This window comes from Etheostoma cragini, chromosome 5 (genome assembly GCF_013103735.1).
Source record: "Etheostoma cragini isolate CJK2018 chromosome 5, CSU_Ecrag_1.0, whole genome shotgun sequence".
Taxonomy (NCBI): domain Eukaryota; kingdom Metazoa; phylum Chordata; class Actinopteri; order Perciformes; family Percidae; genus Etheostoma; species Etheostoma cragini.
Genome location: NC_048411.1, coordinates 315,339 through 338,049, shown reverse-complemented (window position 1 = coordinate 338,049; position 22,711 = coordinate 315,339). Strand labels below are relative to the sequence as shown.

The 22,711-nt window shown below is 43.3% G+C and overlaps 3 protein-coding genes and 1 long non-coding RNA gene across 5 annotated transcripts in view; 2 read left to right on the top strand and 2 right to left on the bottom strand.

Annotated features, from left to right (window-relative positions):
- Nucleotides 1-4,812, top strand: part of arhgap25 (Rho GTPase activating protein 25) — a 16,559-nt gene extending 11,747 nt beyond the window's left edge. For both annotated transcript variants that reach the window (XM_034870968.1, XM_034870970.1), the window contains exons 8-11: nucleotides 153-274; nucleotides 651-805; nucleotides 1,771-2,309; nucleotides 4,089-4,812. In XM_034870968.1, the coding sequence (XP_034726859.1) occupies nucleotides 153-274; nucleotides 651-805; nucleotides 1,771-2,309; nucleotides 4,089-4,290 (1,018 nt within the window). In that variant the 3' untranslated portion in view covers nucleotides 4,291-4,812. The remainder of the gene's footprint in view (nucleotides 1-152; nucleotides 275-650; nucleotides 806-1,770; nucleotides 2,310-4,088) is intronic.
- Nucleotides 1-22,711, bottom strand: part of LOC117944319 — a 24,591-nt gene extending 1,880 nt beyond the window's left edge. Inside the window, exons 1-2 of the long non-coding RNA XR_004656548.1 lie at nucleotides 22,491-22,711; nucleotides 11,991-12,002 (exon numbers count right to left, since the gene is read on the bottom strand). This is a non-coding gene — a long non-coding RNA (uncharacterized LOC117944319). The remainder of the gene's footprint in view (nucleotides 1-11,990; nucleotides 12,003-22,490) is intronic.
- bmp10 (bone morphogenetic protein 10) lies at nucleotides 7,299-11,653 on the top strand. The gene is made up of 2 exons (XM_034870972.1): nucleotides 7,299-8,206; nucleotides 9,512-11,653. The coding sequence occupies exons 1-2, from the start codon at nucleotides 7,801-7,803 to the stop codon at nucleotides 10,591-10,593; spliced, it is 1,488 nt and encodes a 495-aa protein (XP_034726863.1). The 5' UTR covers nucleotides 7,299-7,800; the 3' UTR covers nucleotides 10,594-11,653.
- Nucleotides 17,466-19,685, bottom strand: ch25hl3 (cholesterol 25-hydroxylase like 3). The gene is made up of 2 exons (XM_034870974.1): nucleotides 18,987-19,685; nucleotides 17,466-17,849 (listed from the first exon to the last, which is right to left on the bottom strand). The coding sequence occupies exons 1-2, from the start codon at nucleotides 19,424-19,426 to the stop codon at nucleotides 17,474-17,476; spliced, it is 816 nt and encodes a 271-aa protein (XP_034726865.1). The 5' UTR covers nucleotides 19,427-19,685; the 3' UTR covers nucleotides 17,466-17,473.

The window sequence follows — 22,711 nt, the reverse complement described above, 5'->3', positions numbered from 1 at the left end:
TGAACATGGCTGATTTTTAAAATCTTCACTGACCAAGACTCTTCAGATCAGTTTCCGTCCCCAACACAGGCCGCCCTGGTTCTGCGTGGTGGGAGCGGCGGCGCCGCCAACCACACCCGTGAAGATTCACACCCCTTGTCTTTGCTCTGCAGGTTCTTGTTTGAGGTGCAGCTGCACTCCAAGGTGAATAAGATGAATGTGGAGAACTTAGCTACGGTGATGGGGATCAACCTGCTCAAACCTCAGATAGAAGACCCCATCACTGTGATGAAGGGTAAGAACTGGGTCCTGAAACAACATGGCTGCACATCTGTGTTCAGTCATGTGGCTGTGGCTGATATTCTGGTCCAAAACAGGCTAATCGTATCAGTTATTTGCTTTATTGGCTGTGAAATCTGTTCTTCTCACCATCCGCTTTTTTATTGCTTATTTTATTAAGCAATTTTATGTGGTAATACTGGATCATGACATCCTTCTCTTTTTTAGACACTATATTTTACAATAATGCCTCAGTACCACTCAGACCTGAAAAAAGCTCAATAAAAATAAAAATGCTCAGCTCAAGTGAATTTTCAAAAGAAAGTGAATCAAGTATTTGCACAAGAGCCTAAGGAGAAGACCTTTTTGATCACCATCTGTTCCCTTGGCAGCGACTCCTCAGATCCAGAGGCTGATGACAGTGATGATCAGACAGCATGAGATTCTGTTTCCCCTCTCCAAAGACGTGCTTCCCTCCCCCCCCTCAAGCAAGGCAGAAAGCCAGAAGAACACTCCCCGGAGCTTTGTGGGCTGGGAGTCGGCGGAGGTACGAGCATTTGACCACACGTTGAGCCTCTGAACACTAGAACATGTCCTAAAAAACAGGACAGGGTCATAGCCAGCAGGACACAGAACACATACCTGAACATTCAAAACCATGTTTCAAGTTAGCTCTTTGGCCAAAAGTACTAATTCCATCAGCTGGGGAAATTTGTTGAAAAAATCTAAACATTACCCCCCCAGTCAGAAACAATTCTTACATTCGGTGATAAAGTTACCAAGTTTTCACAATTGTTCAAGTCGCTTGAAGACGGGTAGCAAAACTGAAATTAGGTCCTTCACTACCTTACGTATCATAACCACCGTCATGTCTGTCCGCTAAATATGTAGGTTAGCTTAGCATGAAGACCGGAACCTGGGGAAACAGCTAGCCCGGCTCCAAAGCTCGCTCATTAGCACATTATATTGTGTCCGTGCTCTGGACCGCGGTGTAGTCCAGCACACACATGTGACATGTCTGTAAAACCACCAGCTGGGGTTTTTGGACGGCCTAAACGAACATCAGGCAGTGTGTTAACAGGGAGCTAACTATCTGTAAAATAACAAACTAAATGAATGGACAAATATAAAAATGGAATCATTCTTCTCATCCAACAAGCTTTTTTCTCAAAATGTCAGTAAGTTTTCTTTGATAACTTCCTGACATTAGCGTAACTGACGGCAGCTGGCCTTCCAAGATTAACCCGCTGGCAGACGTTTCAAACAGAGAAGCTATTTACAACAAGTACCTGCTCGCTTTGGTACAAATACTAACAGTACTACGGTGACTGGGTGCTACATAAAACACTAATTTGTGTGAATATGCCAACATTAAATCCTAATCTTTTGGTTCCCACAAATTTTGAAAAACCCTGCTTATCTCTCTCTGATTTATGAGTTGCTCCAGCAGATGTATACAGTACGTATTATATTTACATCTGTAATTATTAGTCCGTTGTGTGTTTGTCTCAGATGGGGGACGCATCTCTGTCTGAGTCCCCGGAAGAGGAGGAGGACAATGACAGTCCAGGTCCTGTACGAGGAAACTGCATCCCAAAGGACTTGGCTCAGGAGCCTCGCTCACCTACCACAGACTGGATAAGCCCCCGCAAACGTACTCAGACCCTGCCCACCTTCAACTGCCCCCTCACCGGGATGGCAGCCAAGGCGGACGCCCTCAACCGCTGGAGTCACATCCAGGAGGGCGTGGAGGAGAAGACCGGGACACTGTCAGAGGACATTTTTAAGATACTCGATCTCCGGAGTTCAGGTTCATTGTTCGGGGGGGCTCAGGTCAGTAACAAGGAGGGAGAGGATAGGTTACCAGCCCGAAGAGGAAGTGACATCATAAGTCCATCTGCCTTTGGCTCCCAAAAGCCTGACAGTGACTGGCAGCCTGCCCAGGCGCTGCCTCGGCAGACGAGTGTAGGGATGCTGACAGCGAAGACATCGGGTCCACAGGAGGACAGCAGGTCTGAGCCGGAGAGAGACACCCAGCAGCTGGTAGACAGGTGGGGTCCGCTGAGGAGGAGCCCTGTAACAAGCATTACACAACTGTCCAATTGTCCCACATAGGGAATAGAAGACCCAAATGCCGAGACAAGGCCGGTAGGCAGGGAGTTAATGATGAGGGTTAATTAACAAACCAACACAGGGATCAAATCCCAAAAACAAACGACACAAGGAAAAAAGTCAAAAGTCAAAAATCCTAAAAGTCCAAAGAGAAAAGGGAAAACAAAAACCAGGATCTGGTTCATCAGACTATCAAAATAAAACAGGAAACAGAACACACAGACACTCCTGGGACAAGACAGGAAGTATGACTAGACAACATACTTCCTGACTAACCCTAACCCCCTAACCCTAACCCTAACCCTAACCACAGGAACCAGAACAAATGCACAAAAATAACAGGAAACAATGACAGAACCTAAAAACCAACAGCAACCATGACACTACATTATCAATTATCATTATTATTTTCTTTTTTACATAACCATGGTTTCCTTGTTTATTGGTAATTAATTGCTAACATTGGCTGAGGTCCTAAGGGATGGGACTGGTGGTTATGTTTAGACATGCAAAATTGTGTTTAAATAAGAGATTATTGGTCAGATACATTTTTTATTAATATTTCAATTGTTAGTTCATAACAACAAAAATGACAAGGGTAGATACAGTTAGAAAACTATTTTATGATAATAACAAGGTGTTGTTTACTCCATAGGCTGTTTATTATATTATATGGGTCACATAACAGTGGTATGCAGTATGTCCAAAAGAGGTATCCTAGGAGGTATTTATAACTTTAATGTGTTTCCCAAAGTAATAAATAAATAAATATCTTTAAATCCAACCAAAAGAGGCTATTATATCGTTAAATCGCAATTATTTCTGAGACAGTTAATCGCACAGCAACATTTGGAGTTGTTATCTACGGAGGAGTCCCCACTACTGGGGCAGAGCAATACGTTATTAATGAACATGTGATCCTGTTTATGATTTTGATAATAATAATAATAATAATGATCACCAAAACAGAATAATTGAGTCAAACGATCATTTTGCAAATTACGTCTTGCAAATCCACTCTAATTTTCTCTGGTGCTCTGAATAAAAAAAAATCTATGTTCAAACAGGAAAAGTATGAACTGAAGTTTCCCAGTTCAAGTTGTTTTATTATTATTATAATTATTATTGACTTATTTAACTCTTTCACTGCTTTTTAAGTTCAATAATTGCAACATCTTTCCAAAAGACAATGAGTAATCCTTTTTATTCCATAATCGGGCAGAAGAGTCAAAAGAATATATATATTCTTTATGTATATCTGAGGAAAAGATGTTGTTTTAGCCTTCGGTGGAAGATGCAAAGGCTTTTGACCATCCTGAAATCTTGGAGGATGTGTGTTTCCTTTCCCTTTAAAAACTTTAAGTGTCTTTGAGGGTTAAAAAAAGCGCCATAAAAATAAAATGCATTATAATTTGTATTATTATTGTTATTATTGTTCCAAGTAGAGTATTTCTTGCTTTGGGGATATTATATTGTAGGAATGAGAGTAACATCTTAACAGAACAAAGCAGATCTCTAGACCCCACGTAGATTTCCGTGGAAACAGGGTTACTAATCTTGCTCCTCTGGCACAATGTTGCCTTTCTATAGAAAATGTAATTTTAGAACTCATATCACACAGTGACAGAGATCTTATTGGACTGGATTCGTTTGCTTTTGCAGTGACGTGAAGATGGACCAGCATGTCTGAACCCTCCGTGTCTCTCTGTCTCTTGCAGCCTGCCGCAGGAGAACAAGGAGCTGAAGGCCACCGTGGCCGAGCTGCAGGCGGCTCTGGAGGCAGAGCGCCACCGTGTGGCCGCTCTGGAGATCTGCCTGAGGAATGCAGAGCGCAGCCGCGACGAGGCCCAGAGACGCAACGAGCAGCTGCAAAGAGACATTCAGCAGTTCCTCACCAAAAAGCCCCCCACTCCTACCTAACAGTCCCCTTCAGACTCTGGTATATGGATTTATGACTAACGTTAACCTCAACAGAGCTGAACTCACATGAACTGGTTATGGAACGTACTATTGTCCTCCTGTGGGAAGACTGTGGACCGCTTCCATCTGAGCTCTGTTTGCTTCTCAAGATAAATTATTGGCTCATTTGTTTTTTGCCTGTTATAGTAAGTAGAGCTCTAAATGAGCTTTAATAATTCCATTCACATTAGAGACTTAGTTCCCCCCTACTGCAGGAGTCATGTGACCATTTCAGCTTAGGCAGAACCCTTTATTCAACTGGACCGAGGTCATGTTCATGGTGGACAGACAGTACAAATACTCTTTGTGCCATTATTTCATGTTTCATTTCAGTGGTAAAATAATAAAACAGCACACTTGTAAGTGTATTTTGTTGATGCATAATGACAAACTTGCACCACACATGAACTATTTCAACACATCCGTGTGTCTTTAATATTTGTACATCAGCGTTTCAGATTCAAATAAACTGATTACATACTGTATGAAGCAAAAAGCTAAAGAGACAAAGAATAAGGCAACAGAAAGGCCGAGTCCCCCCCCACTCCTTCCGCTGGACCTCAAGGGACCTTATTTTCAGAAAAGATCTCTTTTTTGATTCCTGTTTGAATTAAGCCATGAATTGCACGTTTGATGTTTGTCAATTCAAACAGGATAAAAAAATGCGTTTGTCAGTCCTCATTCACTAGGCTACCGTCCACATTTTTTACAAATATGATGGTAAATGAACTGTATTTATATAGCTCTTTTCTAGTCTTAACAACTACTTAAAGCTCTTTTAGGTAGTACAGGAACCATTCCCACACATCCACTGTGTGTGTACACGGTGCTCATCAGAAACACTCTCACACACATTTACACTCCGATGCACAGCAGCTCGGGCTCAGTGTCTTGCCCAAGGACACTTTGACATGGGACTGAAGCCAGGGATCGAACCACCAACGCTCTCCTACTGAGACACAGCTGCCCCGTGGTCTGAGGAAAAGGGGAGGGACTTTGGAGGGACTTTGTCTCTCTGAATAAAAAGACACAGGCCTGACAGCAGTGGACATTGTGCACGATGGTAGCAGCAGATTTAAAGTAATACGTCAGACCCTTCATTTTTTGTTTGTTTAAAGATGATTTTTGGGGCTGTTCCCTTTATTTTGGAGTGATAGTGGATGGTCACAAAAGGGGGGGAGAGATGGGGATGACACGTGGCATAGGGGTGCAGGTTGGATTCGAACCCATGCTGCTGCAGGACTCATCCAACATGGGGGGGTATGCTCTTACTGGGTACTACAGTCTTGGGTTAAGTGAATCCCACCCTTTCCATCCTGAGAGCCCTGCTGCTCACCTGGCAAACAATCAGCTAGAACTTTGATTAACCTCACAGAATGCAGTTTGGTTCATTAAAGCTGCACTTATCAAGGCAGCGCGCAGCTCTTTTCAGCAAAATAACTGTACGATGGCCAACAAACAGCAGACTGGTCGAATAATAAATAAATAATAAATGTATCCCTCAGGAGTTTGGGACAAAGTCATAGCTAAACGCTGAGTGGAAGTTGGTTGTTAATATGTGGGGCAGCCAGAAACACGGCTCCAAAGGACCGCTAACATCGCTTGGTGTCCACAGCCACATTCTGGTAATATGTCAGAATTGTACCACTGCAATCACTACAAGTACAGTAGTAGTAGTAGTACTGCTGCAAGTACTACTTTAAATATACCCTGTTTTGACTAATTAGTAGTGTGTTGGTAACCTAAAAACCCCTTTAACCTGAACCTGGATTTGACACTACATTTTGTGGTGATGGCAGTATTATCTGGTAGTGTGTTAGTTTTCCATACATTGTCCTTCCTTTAAAACATTCCATTGTGAGGAAAACCCAGCTGAAAATCACAAAATTCAGACATTTGATATATAACGTTCAAAGCAACTAGGCTCAACAAATCCACATTTGGTCCATAACACAGACCGTATGGATGGGAATGCCTGTGTGAATGTGTGTGTGTGTGTGTGTGTGTGTGTGTGTGTACAAAAGGACATTGCCATTATCTAGCCCTCTTACGGCCATCAGGAAGATGTGATAGTCCGTTGTGGCAGCAGTGTAACAGAGTGACAGATAACAGCACTTCTGTCAACTGTCAGCCTTGCAGATGAGTGGCAGAGGCAGGAAAAAGCTCATTCCTTCCCATCACTGTGACGTGCTGCAATCAAGAGTGTATCTGCAGGTCACACAAAGAAGTTCAGGAATGAAGGACAGTTGCGTAGTTGGATTAGGTTTCAGGTGAACAGAACAGAACAGTTCTTGAAATCTGTTGAGAAGTCAGTGTGAGTCATTACTAATCTCATCAGAAAACATCCTTCTGTGCCTCCTGTGCCCAGATAACCCATTTCAGTCACAGTGTTAACTTACCATAGGAAATACACGCAGCGCAACAGGGGGGGAGGGGGCGGGGGGGTGATTGTTACTTTGCTGAATGAACATGACTCTGTTGTTCTCATGAGCTACTAGAACGGTCTTCCAGACACAGTATCTTTCATCCTTGATCATTAAGGCCTCACACCTCATTGCCTTTCAATTTCATTTGGACAAGTGTTGTCTAATAGATATATCCTGTTACATTCCACCACATCAACACAGCCGTGGTGAAAAGAAAAGAAACGGTCAATGGAGCCTAGACGCAGCTTACAGACCTCCACCATTTACAAATCAAATAAACAAACGAAGAATATCATGGAGCACCCACCCAGACAAAATAGCGCTTCCACAAGGAAGAGGCTACAGGACAGTGTTTACAAAATCCTCATTAAGGAAGTTGTGAGATAACACGCTCATGTGCATCACACAGAGCTGAAGGCACGCACGTGCGCACGCACGCACACACACACACACACACACACACGTGCACACACACACTCACACACACACACACACACACACGTGCACACACACTCACACACACACACACACACACACACACACACACACACACACACCACCAGCAAAGAGACCATACGCACTGAGCAATGCAGAGCCCACCATATCATTGATAAGGGACAGAAAGAGCTGGAAAGAAGAGAGCAGAGCGAGAGACTGACAGAGGAGAGGACACAACACAACAGACATGACTCGGATGGACAAAGACAAGCTTTGGCCACCCTGTCACCAGAACTGCAGTCCAGTTGCACAGGACATCAAAAGGTGTGCATGAAAATAAATGCTGCGAGCTTTGGAAGAGAGGAGCAGGGACACACACTCCTGAAGAAAGGCTCACACTGGTCAGAGCAAGGGTCAACCCTACGTCTACTGCCAGGGATCCTGATACAACGTTCTTTGCCAACAGATGAACTGACCACACTTCAACTACCCTTTGGATTACGTTTTTTGGAGATCACAGTCATTTTGTCTTACTGTTGCATCGGCCCATCCATACCTCGGACCACCCTAGAGGGCATACAATAGAAAGCTGCAGATTGTTTTTCCCATGGCGTGCATTTGGGTCTCTAAACTGGGAACCATCTGCAGCTCCAAGACTTTGCTCTTGCTGTTTCCTATCCTGCTGTTCCAGGGGCTCTGTGGACACAGCAGCCCAATCTCCAACACCCATCAGAGGTATCGCCCCGCTCCGGGGCTGGGAGACGGGCATGGAGGGGTAGTGGATCCGTCACTGCTGGAGCAGGACAACAACATGAACATGCAGAGCCTGCTGGAGAGCCTGAAGGAACAGTTTCTGCGGACTTTCAACCTGTCTGGCTTGAGTTCTCCTCCGCTGCCTCCTGGAAGCACACGAGAAGAGCCACCTGAGTACATGATGGAGCTCTACAACCGTTTCGCTAATGACCACACGGCAATGCCCACCGCCAACATTATCCGCAGCTTCAAAAATGAAGGTAAACATTATTTGTATTGTCTAAATCACCCTGGGGTCTACAAGGCCAAAGCAAATTAGTCAAGACGCTGGGAACAAATGCCTTCTTGTAAACATGTACAGTGTTTAACCTTAGGTTGCATTTGACATTTTCAACGCATTATTATTTTTTTTATTTCACCTAACACCACCTTACTACCACTTGTTTTTTCAGTACTTTTTGGAATTCACGGCCAGGTACCCTCATTTGTATAGAATTATACCTAATATTTGAGTTAATAACGCAGAAACTATGAATTATTTTGACTAGTTAGTTAGTTAGTTAGTTTTGAATAGTTAAGATCAGAGGAGCCTATGTTGAGTGGATGCTGATTTGAAACCATTTCCCAAAATTCAATAAAAGTGCATACGTTTGCAAAGCACGTTGCCTGAATACATCCTTTTGTGGTAATTCTACTTCTGTGTGCATGGAAATTTTCACATGAAAATGAGTTTGTTTATTTAGGGCTTGGGTTAAGTAGCACCTTTCACAGACAAAGTGACAAAGCTCTTCATTAAAACAAAAAAAAAGAAATACAGTAACAATGGCAATAAAAAGTTTAAAAAAGTAACCACAAAGAAAATTACACACATAAACCAACAGCCAGTTTGAGTAGCGCTGCTTTTTAAAAGCGTCAAGAGAGAGCACACGTCGCAGTGCAATAGGAGGTGCATGCCACAGTGTCGGAGCCACCACTTTAAAGTAACATCCTTGCAATGCAGCTTGGAACAGCTTGCAATATGATTAAGATAATAGTTTTCCAATTAAGGATGACGGTGAGGATAAAGTCTTCAATAGGGATAGATTTCAGGTAACTATTTAAAATGTAAAAATCACGTTAAAGGTCCCCAAGGTGCTGCCTGGGTTGGGTTTTGGATTCTATAGAGTTAGGTTAGGTTTGGTTTCTATAGGGTTAGGATAGGTTAGGTTTGGTTTCTGTAGGGTTAGGTTAGGTTTGGTTTGGTTTCTATAGAGTTAGGGTTAGGTTTGGTTTGGTTTGGTTTCTATAGAGTTAGGTTAGGTTTGGTTTGGTTTCTATAGGGTTAGGTTAGGTTTGGTTTGGTTTCTATAGAGTTAGGGTTAGGTTTGGTTTGGTTTCTTTAGGGTTAGGTTGGGTTTGGTTTGGTTTCTATAAAGTTAGGGTTAGGTTTGGTTTGGTTTCTATAGAATTAGGATTTGGTTTGGTTTCTATAGGGTTAGTTTAGGGTTAGGGTTAGGGTTAGGAAGTCACTAAAAAGACTATACCAAATTTCAACTAACAAGTAGGTAAACTTTTGTCTTCTCCAGATTTATCTCCCAGTGTTGTTGGTGTTGGAGGAGTGAGGCGCCACCCACTCCTCTTTAATGTGTCAGTCCCCCATCATGAACGCATCGCAGCGGCCGAGCTTCGCCTCTACACCCTTGTCCAGTCTGACCGCCACCTCTACGCTGGTGTCGACCGCAAGGTCACTATCTACGAGGTGGAATCACATGTCGGAGATGAGAACATGACTGCTGAGAACCCTGCGAGAGGCGATGAATTCAGAGGGGGGGGGGAGCAGTTAGAGCTGGTGGCGTTGGCTTCCCGCCAGGTCTACGGCACTGATAACGGCTGGCAAGCCTTTGACCTCACTGCTGCTGTTCAACGCTGGCGCAAATCTGACCATGGGACCACGCACCGGTTGGAAGTGCACATTGCCAGCATTGCTAATGAAGAAACTGTTCAGGATTTCACAGAGGAAAACAAAGACAGGAATGCACCTGAAGGGGACATGAAGATTGACATCAGCCCTGAGGACAAACACAAGCCCCTGCTGATTGTTTTCTCTGATGACCAAAGTAGCGATCACCGTAATGACAAGCGCGAGCTGAACGAGATGATTGACCACGAAACCTCTAACATGGTTCTCCAGGACGACTTAGGGATGGGCCTGAATGGTCTGTGGGGGGAGCTGGGGAGGGACAGGGAGGAGGGAGATGAAGAAGCAGAGCCGGACGAAGAGGACCTCATCCAAATGCGCTCCAATCTGATCTACGACACAGCATCCCGCATTCGTCGCAATGCCAAGGGAAACCACTGCAAGAAACAATCTCTGTTTGTAGAGTTCAAGGACATTGGATGGGACAGTTGGATCCTGGCACCCACTGGTTACGATGCCTTTGAGTGCACTGGCATTTGTTCTTTCCCACTGACAAAGCACGTCACACCCACCAAGCATGCCATTGTCCAGACATTGATCAACATCAACAGTCCTCAGAAGGCATCACAAGCTTGTTGTGTGCCCACAAAGCTGGACCCCATCTCCCTGCTGTACTTGGATGACACAGGTGTGGTCACCTACAAGTACAAGTTTGAAGGCATGGTGGTAGCTGAGTGTGGCTGCAGATAGTTCATGCTTTAAGGGGGGGTTTAACTCTTCATAAAGTCTTACAATAGGAGGGAAGACACAGAACTAACAGAATGCTGAGACAGGACTGTCTTCAACAAAGGCTTCTCTGGAAGGGTTTACTGAGATTGGACGTGCACATTCACTATTCCTGAAACTATATGCACTCCAATTGACTTATTGTGGACATATATATGTTTTAAACAACAAAAACAGAAACAACAAGTATTTGTCTAAAAGCATGAATATCAGTTCCCATTTTTCAGACAGTTGAAAGCCAGTGTGCTGCAGATCTACAGTCATTCTGTTGCCAATAGTGAATTAAAAGGACAGAACCAAGCACATCCTACAGTGTGTGTGGCCTGGTGGGAACCAGTGGGAACCAGTTGTGCCCCCCCCCCCCCCTTTCCTTCCCTCTGACATCTGTCTTCCTCTCCACTTATCTCTGGCCTCCCCACTCGTTGCAAACACTAATCAGCACTTCGTGTGTCCTGGCGCAGTGAAATTACCCCCGTGAGGCAACCTGACAAGACATCTCTTTTCAGGCCCGCCCTCTGCCTCCTGATACGTACTGTAGGCACTGTTCAGGGGTCCTAGTAGAACGGTTATCTATTCCAATCCTGTTACCCACTTCACATGCCTCTTTTCCACTCCCCCGAGCTACAGTGATTGCAAGGTGTGGGTAGTTTGGAAACATGTATATCACCACTCAGGCTTGGAAACTGGACAGCATTCTGGGCAACTTTTGAGGAGGTTGGATGGGGGAGTTGGACAGGAAAAGGGGGCAGGGGTTGTCCACATTCCTAGGCAACAAACAATCTTAACTGGCTCAACTCGCTGACCTAGCACCATGTGCCCCAACATATCTTCACAGTTGAGTCCATAACCTTCGTAGTAAAAATTGCCATTTTGGAACGTTATTATCTGATGGCCAAACTCAACAGTGGACATTCCCTTTATGGATACAACCCAAACAAAACACAGTCACATAAACACAGTTTCTTTGTTTAAAAGCCTTCTAATACCTCTGCTGCTTGTGTCCAATAAAAGACTATTTATTGTTCTAATTTATTAATTTTTACAACAGAGTAGATAACTATGTATGTACATTTGTAAGTTACTTAGTGCAGAGCTGTTTTATATCCATGACAATGCATTTTCAGCATAAAACTAATTCTGTTGGGATGAGAAATGGTAACAATTTCTAAAACAATAAAGAACAATGAACGAATCGCTGATCCTTACTGTTTCAGTTACCAAAATGCTGTTTGGATAATCTCGTGACAAGCTGGAAGTGAATATTTGGAGCTAAAATGCCACACTGATGTTGTTCACAGTTTATTGTACATGATTTCTTTTACACATTGCAATTATCAATCAAGGCATCTAAATCTGTGAACTTTGAGAAGCTGCTAGACCACGATGCATTGCATTGCTGACATTCAGCTTATTTAGCCCGACAGTATCAGCTCCCAGGTCATGGTTCACACATGACACACAAACAAAGAACCATGAGAAACTGATTGGAAGGCTGGCTAATGAACAAAATGAATGGCCCACTGCTCACACTGACAGCTAGCAGATGCAGACAGCTGTGATGGAAAACCTGTTTGTGGAGAGAAAATGTGAACAAAAACCAAAGCTCTGGACTCCAGTTTCTCTGTCGGTTATCACTCCTTTCTCTATGAATGTTAAACTAAATGTGTTGTTCCTGTCAAGTACCAACGCATTTCATTGATGATAAATAAAGTACACAGATCAGAGTGCTGAAATGTTTCAAACTTTCTGTTACGTCTTTGTTGGTAAGAACGTTTAGGGGAGATGTCCGCTCTGATTGGTTAAATTCCACAGCTACGGCGGCCGATATTGAGGTCAAGGATGAAAATACATACAGGCAAAACTAGGATATGGATAATAATGTAAAGATTGGACTCTGGCAAGCAGGTGAGTATTGTACAGTAGTAAAGGCCAGGCTACTTGACAAACTAGTTAAAGATCCAGGTTGACTTATCTGTTTTTCTCCCTAAGAGAGAGATAAGAAGACTGATACCTCTCTCATGTCTGAATGCTAATAATGTAGCGACACTGAGGATGTTTAAATTTAGTAATATTTCTAGAAACTGAAAAAAGTGTTTGGCAACCGCCCAGTAATGGCAAGTGCACTGAGATGGAAAACAAGTCACTGACTGACCTCTCGTGTAAGATCCGAGCAGAAGTCGTCTAGAAGGGTTACAGAACATGGGGCAAGAACCTCCGCCTGTGACAAAAGAAGGTCTCTGCTATATAAAGCTCACTAATTGAATATTTACAGAATGGTGGAAGAAGTATGAATCTGGCCTTTGTCACTGAATGGCGAACCTTCAGGAAATATCCTGAAATGGGAAGTCCTTGCTGTCTGCTCTGATGATAAGGACTGTGGAGAGTGGTCTGTGCTTTTTCTTTTCTCTTGTTGTGACACAGCTCAATCTGTAAAAAGAACTTGAACATGTCGTCTTGTTAAGCTGGAGTTTGTGAAGGATTGGGGCTACGTGATTCATTTAGGAGCACACCTCTTAACGAGTAAACAAACTAATTGCTGGCCAATGTGCAGACGCTTCAAAGTGCTTCGAAATGGTGTAACGCTCCAGGGGCTGACATCAGGACGCCGACATGTGCCTCGCTGTGAACGTGTGTTTTGGTGAGTGTCATCCAAAGCTGCATATGACTCGCCCTGACTCTGACGTGGGGTCTGTGATAGGGCCTGATTGTTTCCGTTTTGGGTCACATGTTTATCATTCCATCTGTTGGCTACACCCCCACCCAGCACTCGTCTCTCGCTCTCTCCTCATTTCAGGGGTGGAGTCTGGGGGTGGGCCTTGACCAACTGCCATTATGTCATGAGAGAGAGAAAGGGGAGGTAACCTTCTGGAATCTTCCAGATCGGCCCATCTGAGCTTTCATTTCCTCAAAGACAGAGCAGGACACCCAGGGCTCGGTTCACACCTATCACCATTTCTGGCCACTGGGGGGCCAGAGGCAGGCTGGGGGGACGCATGTTAATGTTAAAAAAAAAACTCAGAAAGGGAAATTGCCATAGGACCTTTAAATTCAACTCAAATGTAACAGTGACCAATCCGTGTTGGACCTGTTTGGAGAGAGGCCTCTCCAAACTCGTTAGGACACGGTAAGAAAAAAGATTTGTATTTTGACGTCATCAAATGACACAAAAAAACTAGTTCAAACAATGTGGAATAAAACGTATAAAAAGTCAAAATCAACACAAAACACACACTCAATTAATAAGCTCACAGCAAATGTATAAACATGACATTTCGGCAACCTTTACTGCACTGTTGGCACGGCAACATGTCCAGACATATGCATCAACAACGGCCTCAGGGGAGAGCTACTGAGCCCTAAAACATATATTTTTTACTAAAGCAGTATTTAAATATAAAATATATGATATTTAAAATATTTATATATTACTGGTCATGCCAGACGTAATAGTTTCACTCATTTTTGGAACAACGCAATTACCCTGAAATCCCTTAGGTTCCCATAGAAAACTCACCTTGCACAACACTTTATCCCAAATACAACAGTTCCTCCGAATGTTCAAACAGCTTTTAACAATTTACATTTGACTCTGATGTTGCGAAATAGCAAAAAGCCCACTCAGCAGAGCACCCAATGAAAACCAGATGTCAAAGTAGCTCAGAACAGCTCCTCAGAACAATATGCTCACTTCAAGACACAGCACAAATTGGTACAACTGTCATTCTTCATTAAAAAAGTAATGACTTTCCTTCACCAGAGACTCTCATAAAGTACACAGAGTACAAACATTACTGAATCGGCTGCTGAGAACTTGTACTGGAGGCCTGGAAAGTTGGAGTATTCAGGCTGTTCTCATGAGGCTTTGTTGTTTCACCATACCTACGAAAAGTACAGCCCTTTAATTCCTCGGTTTTGGACATAGTTGTTACTGGAGCCCGTGAACCACAAGGCCTGCTGCTGGATAGCAGTGGAAACACAACGCAGCCGTGAAGAAGAGATCCTGATTCCTGGTCCCGCCTGGCCATGCACATTCACAAGGTGCTCCTTCGCCTCTCTCTCTCTCTCTCTGTCTGTCTGTCTGTCTGTCTTGTAATATTCACTGTTATCTTTGAATTAACAGACAATACTGGGTAAGCCTGTCCTCTCTAAGCGGAGCTCCTCTGGCGCTGTTTTAATGCTACGAAGCCTTCACCGTTAGCATGACCCTAACCCTTTCATTTCACTTCCGGCTGCAACAACGCAGGTAACGTAAAGTCAGCCAACAACATTCTAACAGAAAACTTTAAGGATATTACATCTCTCTCTTTCTCCCCATCTCCACGTGCCTGATGGCGTGTCTCACTGTAGACACAGCTAAGAAGTGAAGACAGCCAAAATCACCATAACCTGGGTGTTTTATTTTGAAATTGGTTTTCTTTTGTAAAGTATCCAGCTGCACTGTGTCCATACCTAGGTACTGTCAGGGCCCTCATACTCTGCTTCTGACTGGCTAGTAGTCCTTACCTAGGTACTGTCAGGGCCCTCATACTCTGCTCCTGACTGGCTAGTAGTCCTTACCTAGGTACCATGTGCAACTCCCAAAGAAGTCTTGTTTGAGTGAACTGAACACAAGTGTGTTTTATTGTCGTGAAAGTTTAAGTTGAACCAAATTTGTGCTGTCTCCTTCATCCAGTGATAAAACTAAAATACTAAAACAGTAGCCAATTCATTTACATACATTTTTATCTATTATATTTTTTACCAGGTTTACCAGTTTTTTTACCAGGCAATGTCATCTTAGATTGTGACTTTAGTTTTTATTCAGTTTCAGTCTGCCAACAACATTATTTTCCTTTTAGTTTCACTTTTAGTCAACACATTATACCAATCTGGTTGTACAAAGAAGCACTAATGTTCCATTTAAAAGAACATAAAAAAAATCCCAAAAAAAGTTCCAACTGTGAAAATTGACTAAGAGGCTTCTCATTTCTAAAGACATGTGGTTTTGATTAATCAGTCAAATCCACCTGGGACCAGTTCACAGTAAGAAGACAGATGAGAGGCCCCGGGACTGATAGTCCACAGCAGCACAACACAAACCCAAAGTGGAGACAACCAACATCCACCACAGCACTGACTACAACATAATACTTCCTTACATCAAATATACTGTATACTGTATATAATGTGTATATACTCTGAACACATGGTACAAATTAAACAACAGTTTAGGCTCCAAAAGGAATGTTCACCTTCAATATTTACATTATTATTACATTGTAGACAGTTTCACTGAAATATTCAGCTTTTAAGACTTCCTTAACCTTTCCTGATAAATGACAGACTGGTCCTTTAGTGGTATAAAAGACACTTCTTTAATAACCATAAGACATGTATTGTCTGCCTCATGCCTACAAAAATATATATTCAGCCAAAAACCATGACAGTGCACATTATTTTAACATTGTTCACTGTGTGATTGTCCTGGTTCATTGGGTCATCCCAACGCTCTCTTCATCTCGTGCTGCATTCAAGGACCAGAACAGCTGTACATTTGAAAGCTAAATTGCCGTCGCTGGTTTTCACATTGACCTGAACACGTTGCTTGTCCTTCAACTTTGTGAATCCTGACATCATTGACTAGGAATGAACAGAGTGTCTAGTCTTGTTAAGGAATTATATAGATTTCAATCATTGAAATTATAAATTGTACTAATCAGTATTAATACTCTTAATACTCTTAATACAGTAGGGTGTGTGACTGAATGGTAATGGCCACTTTGCTATAAACTGTGTGTGTAGGGTTGCAACTAACCATTATTTTCTCTATCGATTCATCTGCCGATTATCTTTCTGATTAATTGTAATTCTTTAAAATGTCAGAAAACAGCAAAAAATGTCCATTCCAGTTTAAAAGTCTTTAAATGTCTTTGTTTATTCATCCAACACCCAAAGATGACGAGCAACGACCAAAATAGGCAGAAAATGGCCGTCATTGCATGGTGACAGCTCTGCTGGAACCAGAGCAGTCGTCAGTTGGACGTTTCAGACTCTTCCCTCGCGTTCCACGCCTCGGTGCTGCAGCAAACCGTGCTGGCCTCTCATCTAATGACCGGAGTTTGTCTTCAACCCGCGGTGTCCATCTCTTCTGCACATAAATGAAGCATAAAGTCTAAAATATAACCCAATTCTGTGTAGCATCTTCCTAATTCTGTGCAACAGCTTAACTTTATTCCAGTTTATTAGGTAGTTTAATTTATTTATTCTTTTTTATTTATATCACTTTTGGATATAATAGTGAATAAACCTAATTTATATTAAACTATACCTACTATTTTGAGTAAAAAACTATGAATAATTATGAATAATTTTGACTTATAGTTAAGATGAGAGAAGGGTATGTTGATAGATAATCACAGCCGGTTTCGTTTATGGGACATCTGTGTTATCTTTGGGCAATTTGGTTGACTGAATCCCTTTCTTATATATATAAATATAAATATATATATATATGATAAACTTTGAAAACAAATTTGACCCAAGGACAACAGGAGGGTTAATGTATTAGAGTGTTATTATTTACTATCTGCTCTAACATTTTAGACCCGAATGTAAAAATGTTGACGATGAAGTCTTCTACGAGCCAAGGGAAGACACTGCAACAGTTTTTTTTAAGATTATTTTTTGGAGCATTGTAGGCCTTTAATTGACAGAACAGTTGAAGAGATGAAAGGGGAGAGACATGCAGCAAAGGGCCGCAGGCCGGACTCGAACCCGAGCCCGCCGCGTCGAGGAGTAAACCTCTACATATGGGCACCCGCTCTACACACTGAGCTATCTGGGTGCCCCACTGCAACAATTTTTGTCACTCCGGACGTGGACCCTTCACTGGAGCATGGAATGTGCCAAAGAGGAGGTCCCAGTGGGTGAAGTAGGGGGCGTAGTTGACGCTGAGGCGAGTATGGTGGGCTTGGTGGCAGGGGGCTCCTCCCAGACCGGGCAGCAGCCTGTGCAGAGCCAGGGGCAGCTCGTAGCCGCAGTGGGCCTCCACCGCCAGCCAGCTGTTGATGAGGTGGAAGAAGGCCTCGCTCAGCGGGTGGCAGCCCAGCACCCAGGCGCTCCCCACAGCCAGCAGCAGCAGGGACAGCAGCTCGGCCGCCGTGCTGTCCTGGGCAGCCAGGGCGAAGGTGACGTGGTGCTGGTGGTGCAGCTGGTGGGTGCTGCGGTAGAGCCAGAGAAACCTGATGGGGAACACACAATCAGCTGGGTTATGGATAATCTCTGTCACTGCGGTATCGGGTCTAGGATTCTGTGTTTGGACGTGCAGCACTTTGGCTTAAACTCACAAGATTCCCAGATTGGAAAAATGTTTGGAATAAAAGGGAAATTAAAAGGAAAATAAGCAGTGAAACATATGGTTGGCAGACTGAAACAAAATAAAAACTAAAGTCTCAATCTAAGATGATAATGCCTGGTTTAAAAACTAAAATAAATTAGATAAAAAATAATAATGTATGTACATGAATTCATTTCTGTTTTAGTATTTGATCTATATCAGTGGATAAAGAATTTTGGTCAACGCTCATGACATGAAAACCCAGAAGTTGAGCAGACGTGACATCACATCAGAGCCTTTCGGATTAAAGGAGAGTTACTCGTACTGTTACTTCATACTTGTATTTTGTGCTTCTACTGGACAATGTTCTCATGCTTTAATCTTTAAGAAAGACTTTATTTTCTCTTGCTGCTCCTGTAGTCACCCTTAGTCTGAGACGCTCTGTTGGATCACCTGTCTCTTTCAGCCCCCCTCCCAAAAAAGTCAAGTCTGTTCTGATTGGCCAGCGTTTCCGGATCTCTGGCTCTGCATCGCCGTCTCAGTTCCTTTTACCGTGTAAAATCCCTGTTTAAGGCTTCTAAACCAAAACTAGACAGGTAGGTAAAACTGGTAGGCTCTATGTTCCAGGTGGAACGGGATCTGAAACTGGGGGGGGGGGGGGGGGGGGGGGGGGGGATTAATAACATCGGCATAAATATTAGTGTATTTTTAAACTACTAATATGTAGTGGTATCGGCCAGGGAAAAAAACAGTATTGGTCGATCCCGAGTATATTCCGGTTTACGAAAAACTTTTCCTGTCAAACAAATGTATTTATTAAATTAAAAAAACTCAAATATACGATCAGCAGATTAGACTGAAAAGTATTAAATTGGTGCGGAAGTTAGAGTTGTGTTAATATATTCCTTGTTTTGTGTTAAATATTTATATATACTGTGTATATACTGTGTATTGTGAGAAGATGAGCCCTTTTTTCACCTGAGCCACAGGCCCCCAAAGTGTGTGCGCGCGTCCCTGCCGGACACGGCTGCAGCCAGCTCACCTGTGCATGCAGACGTGCCAAAAGAAGAAGAGCGTGTCAAAGAGCAGAAGACACGCGAAGACCTCCACGAAGAACTGCCAGCAGGACGGAGCCAGCTCCGGCACCACGGGGCTCCGCACCGTGTGAAACAGCGCGGTGGCGGGGAGGACGGTGGTCACGTATCGGTACAGCACCCTCCAAAAACAGCCAACCCACCGGCGGAGAGACGGCGGCGGACCCGAGCCTGCGGTGATCCTCCACGACCGGACCCGCTGGCAGACGCTTCCCAGCGCGTCCAGCGCGAGGAAAGGTGCGCAGAGCAGCACGTGGATCACAAACCCGTAGACCGCGGGAAGGTAAGGGGAGAGCAGGATCTTCTCCTGGCCCGCTCTCACACACTCCCACAGCCCCTGGAGGAGAGGCACACGGGCGTCCCCGTGCCCTGCGCAGAGCACACTCATCCCGGCTCGCCCATCACCCTCTCCCGGCTCCTGGCTGCTTGGCGCGGGTATCACCAAGTCTTAAAAAAGAATCCGTTTCTTTAAAAACAGTGCAGCAGTTAGTTTGACTGAACGTTAACGTTATTATGCTCATGCGATTTAAATGCCTTCACTTTGAATGGACTCTACAATATTCTGTCCTGTATATAAACTCTCATGCATCTTTTGGATTATTGGAAAGTTAGGTGTTTTCCTCCGTTTCCTCCTGTTACTGCAGCGGGTTTCTGTCGGCACGGTGGGAGGGGGAGGAGCCCCAGGTCCAATTTCTCTCCAATTTCATTCCAAATCTTTTTTTTATACTGACGCAATTAGTAGGTGAAGTTATTCCCCTCGTGGTTGCATTAGCTTACAAGAAGTCGGCTCAGGGAAACGCGGGGGTTTCTGGGAAAGAGGACTGTCACATCTGATGACATTCTATCTAGTGATGTGGAAGTGTGATTGTGATGATGACACAGAGACTGATTATTACACTGCTGACTGCAGAAGAAACAGTTTTAGTCTTCAGTGCTAGACAGTAACTCCAGGACCAACGGTCCAAGGTCTACAGAAAGCCTGCTTGGGTGAAGGTAGGGTACAAAAAGAAAATTCTCTGACCCCAACCTGCAAGCCCAGGGTGGCGAGGACAGACCAAGCACTACACGGTAGTGTTAGGTGTTTTCCTCCTATTCCAGGTGAATGGGGTGCTGTAGACACACCAACCGGGCTCACACGTCTTTATTCCTACCAGCATCACATGACTGAATGAGAATATTCAAATGTCAGTGATGATGATCCACGTTCCTCTGATAGCCCACTGGTCCTAATGACGCTGCACGTTACTATTTTATAAGGTAGCGATAGTTGGTTTTGTGTATTGTTTGTTGTTGTGGTGGGGTGTGTGTGTGTGTGTGTGTGTGTGTGTGTATGGGGGGGGGAGGGGGGTGTTAGTGATGAGCTGTATAAGATATTAGTAGTAGCTAGTAAGATATTAAGGGTTGTGATGAGAGTTCAGAGCGGACTTCTCAGTATAGAACCAAACCAGTAATTCATCAGTAACTAGTAGTTTTGTGCTTCTCGGCGGATAGTTAGTTTGGTGTTAGACAGGATCAAATGACGAAGAAAGATTCCAGTATGTGAAATCCCCCCCCCCCCCTCCACAACCTGGCTGAAGGAGCTAATCATATTAAAAGCCACAATTAAAGTTGTTAAGTTGATTTGTGAATGGAAATGCAAACGGTGAGAACCCTTTCAATCATTAATTACTCAGTCCTTTTTCAACTGTTAGATACATCCGATATGTAATTACTACAGCTGTAGATACTAAATGTTTGTGTCTGAAATGATTTTATTAACGACAGACATACTACACATTAGATACACAATGCAAATAAAAACTCATGTCATTAGTTTCTCAAGGAATAAAGGGTAGTTTATTGTCAAATGACAATATCTTGCTTACACATTCCCAGTTGAAATCAGTGCAAGAACATTTGTTTTTTAAGTCTCAATCAGAGAAATTCAAATGACAACTGGACCGACTTTAAACAACAGAGAGCAGTGCCAATAACACATTATATAATCACTGTTTAGTACAAGAAATGAAACATGGAAGCTGTATTTGGTTGGAGAGATTTCTGGACACAAGACATTGAGCTTCACGCTACATAAATATTCTCTCAGCGTGGAAGTGTGTGCTCAACAAAGAAGAAAAACGTCAAGTTCCAAGAATCAATGCCTCAACATGCCCCTTCCCTGAAGCCTGACGCTACTTACTGAATGCCAACATACTCGCTGCTGTGTATTACCACATCCCTCTGTGTTCAGCTGCTACTCACCCCACACAGAGAACAGGAACACATTAAATAGCTTCTTTTTTGGTCCCGATGAGGATTTCTCAAGTCTCAAAAATGATTATCTGACTCCTATAGACAATTAGGAATACCCACACGTTGTTTAATGAGGCTTATCACGGTCTCCCCTAGCTGTAGATTGGGGGGGGGGGGTAGACGCATTTATGGTCAGATTAGATATTGATTTGGGATATACTGCACCAAATCAATATCTGCCTGGGAAACGGTCTAGTGTTAATCTGCATTGCTATTTTTACTCGTGAATATCTAGGCCACAAGTAATTAACTCATTTTGTTGTCTCACACACACACACACACACACCATTCACTATGCTAAGCTAACTAGCGGACGCGCTGCCTACATTGCACTGGACTAAAACAATTCATGCACTGAGACAAAAAAAAGCATCTATCTAGAGTAATGAGCCCGTGATAAGGCCCATTTATTCCTTTAACATGCACAGGGTGGTGATATTTGTACTACGAGTACCTCAGCATCAATCAGTATATTGCACGTCCTACGCCCTGTTCCTCCTTCAGTGTATTCTTACAGGAAAAAACATGAAATTGTTATATATCAAATCATCACAACCTGATGACAAAGGCTGATGTCACATGTCTGTATGAAATCTGGTACTAAACTCCTGCAAAACCGATATTAACGGTCCAAAAAAAAAAAAGAGCTGCACAAATAGTGTCTCCACCGATAATACAGTGCGGAAAACAAAAAGGTCCTGCATACACAGAACAAAATGTAATTTACAACTTCAAACAGTTGCACAATTGCAATTAATATTTATCAGGTCCCCCGTGTTCAAAAGAATTATTTTACAAACAAAACAAATGGATTGATATTGCATCCGTCCACACTGACGGATCTGGTCAGGGGCCGCAGTTTTCTAACAGCCTTCCCATCCTCAGATTTGGTCCTTCTCAGCAGGCAAGTATCAACATTTCAATAACTTTATTGGTCTTGTCAAGTCATTCCATGTCCTATTCTTTCTTTAAAATTGTCAGTGGAAAATCTTTAAAATCTCAGTTGGTGACGGCTTAGTTAGCTTAGTTGGTTAGCTGGCTAAAGCACCTAAAACCTGTTTCAGCCAACAGAATGGACGCTCCCTGGCTGGAAATGAGAAGCTGCTTGTTCCTTCCTCTGAGATCACACAGCCATTGGGTAGAAATGCAGTCTACTGAACAGAGCTTGACAAGCATAGCAACAGTAACTAGGGGACAGGGGTTAGTGAATGGCCAACGTATGTAACAAGAAAGACTGATTATTGATTATCACCTAAAAGCTTAATTAAGATGAATTATTAGTAATTCCCCCACAACTGAACCAACATCTCGGCTTTAAAAGCTGGCAGCACACATAAACCTAAACGTTTAACGTAGTACAACACAGAATGGAGTTGGGATC

Bases quoted from the DNA above. Each gene is read 5' to 3' on its own strand.
- ch25hl3 (XM_034870974.1), bottom strand. From the start codon at position 19,426: ATGAGTGTGCTCTGCGCAGGGCACGGGGACGCCCGTGTGCCTCTCCTC. The intron at 17,850-18,986 runs GTGAGCTGGCTG...GTTCCCCATCAG, and splicing joins TGGCACGTCTGCATGCACAG to GTTTCTCTGGCTCTACCGCA.
- bmp10 (XM_034870972.1), top strand. From the start codon at position 7,801: ATGGCGTGCATTTGGGTCTCTAAACTGGGAACCATCTGCAGCTCCAAG. The intron at 8,207-9,511 runs GTAAACATTATT...TGTCTTCTCCAG, and splicing joins CCGCAGCTTCAAAAATGAAG to ATTTATCTCCCAGTGTTGTT.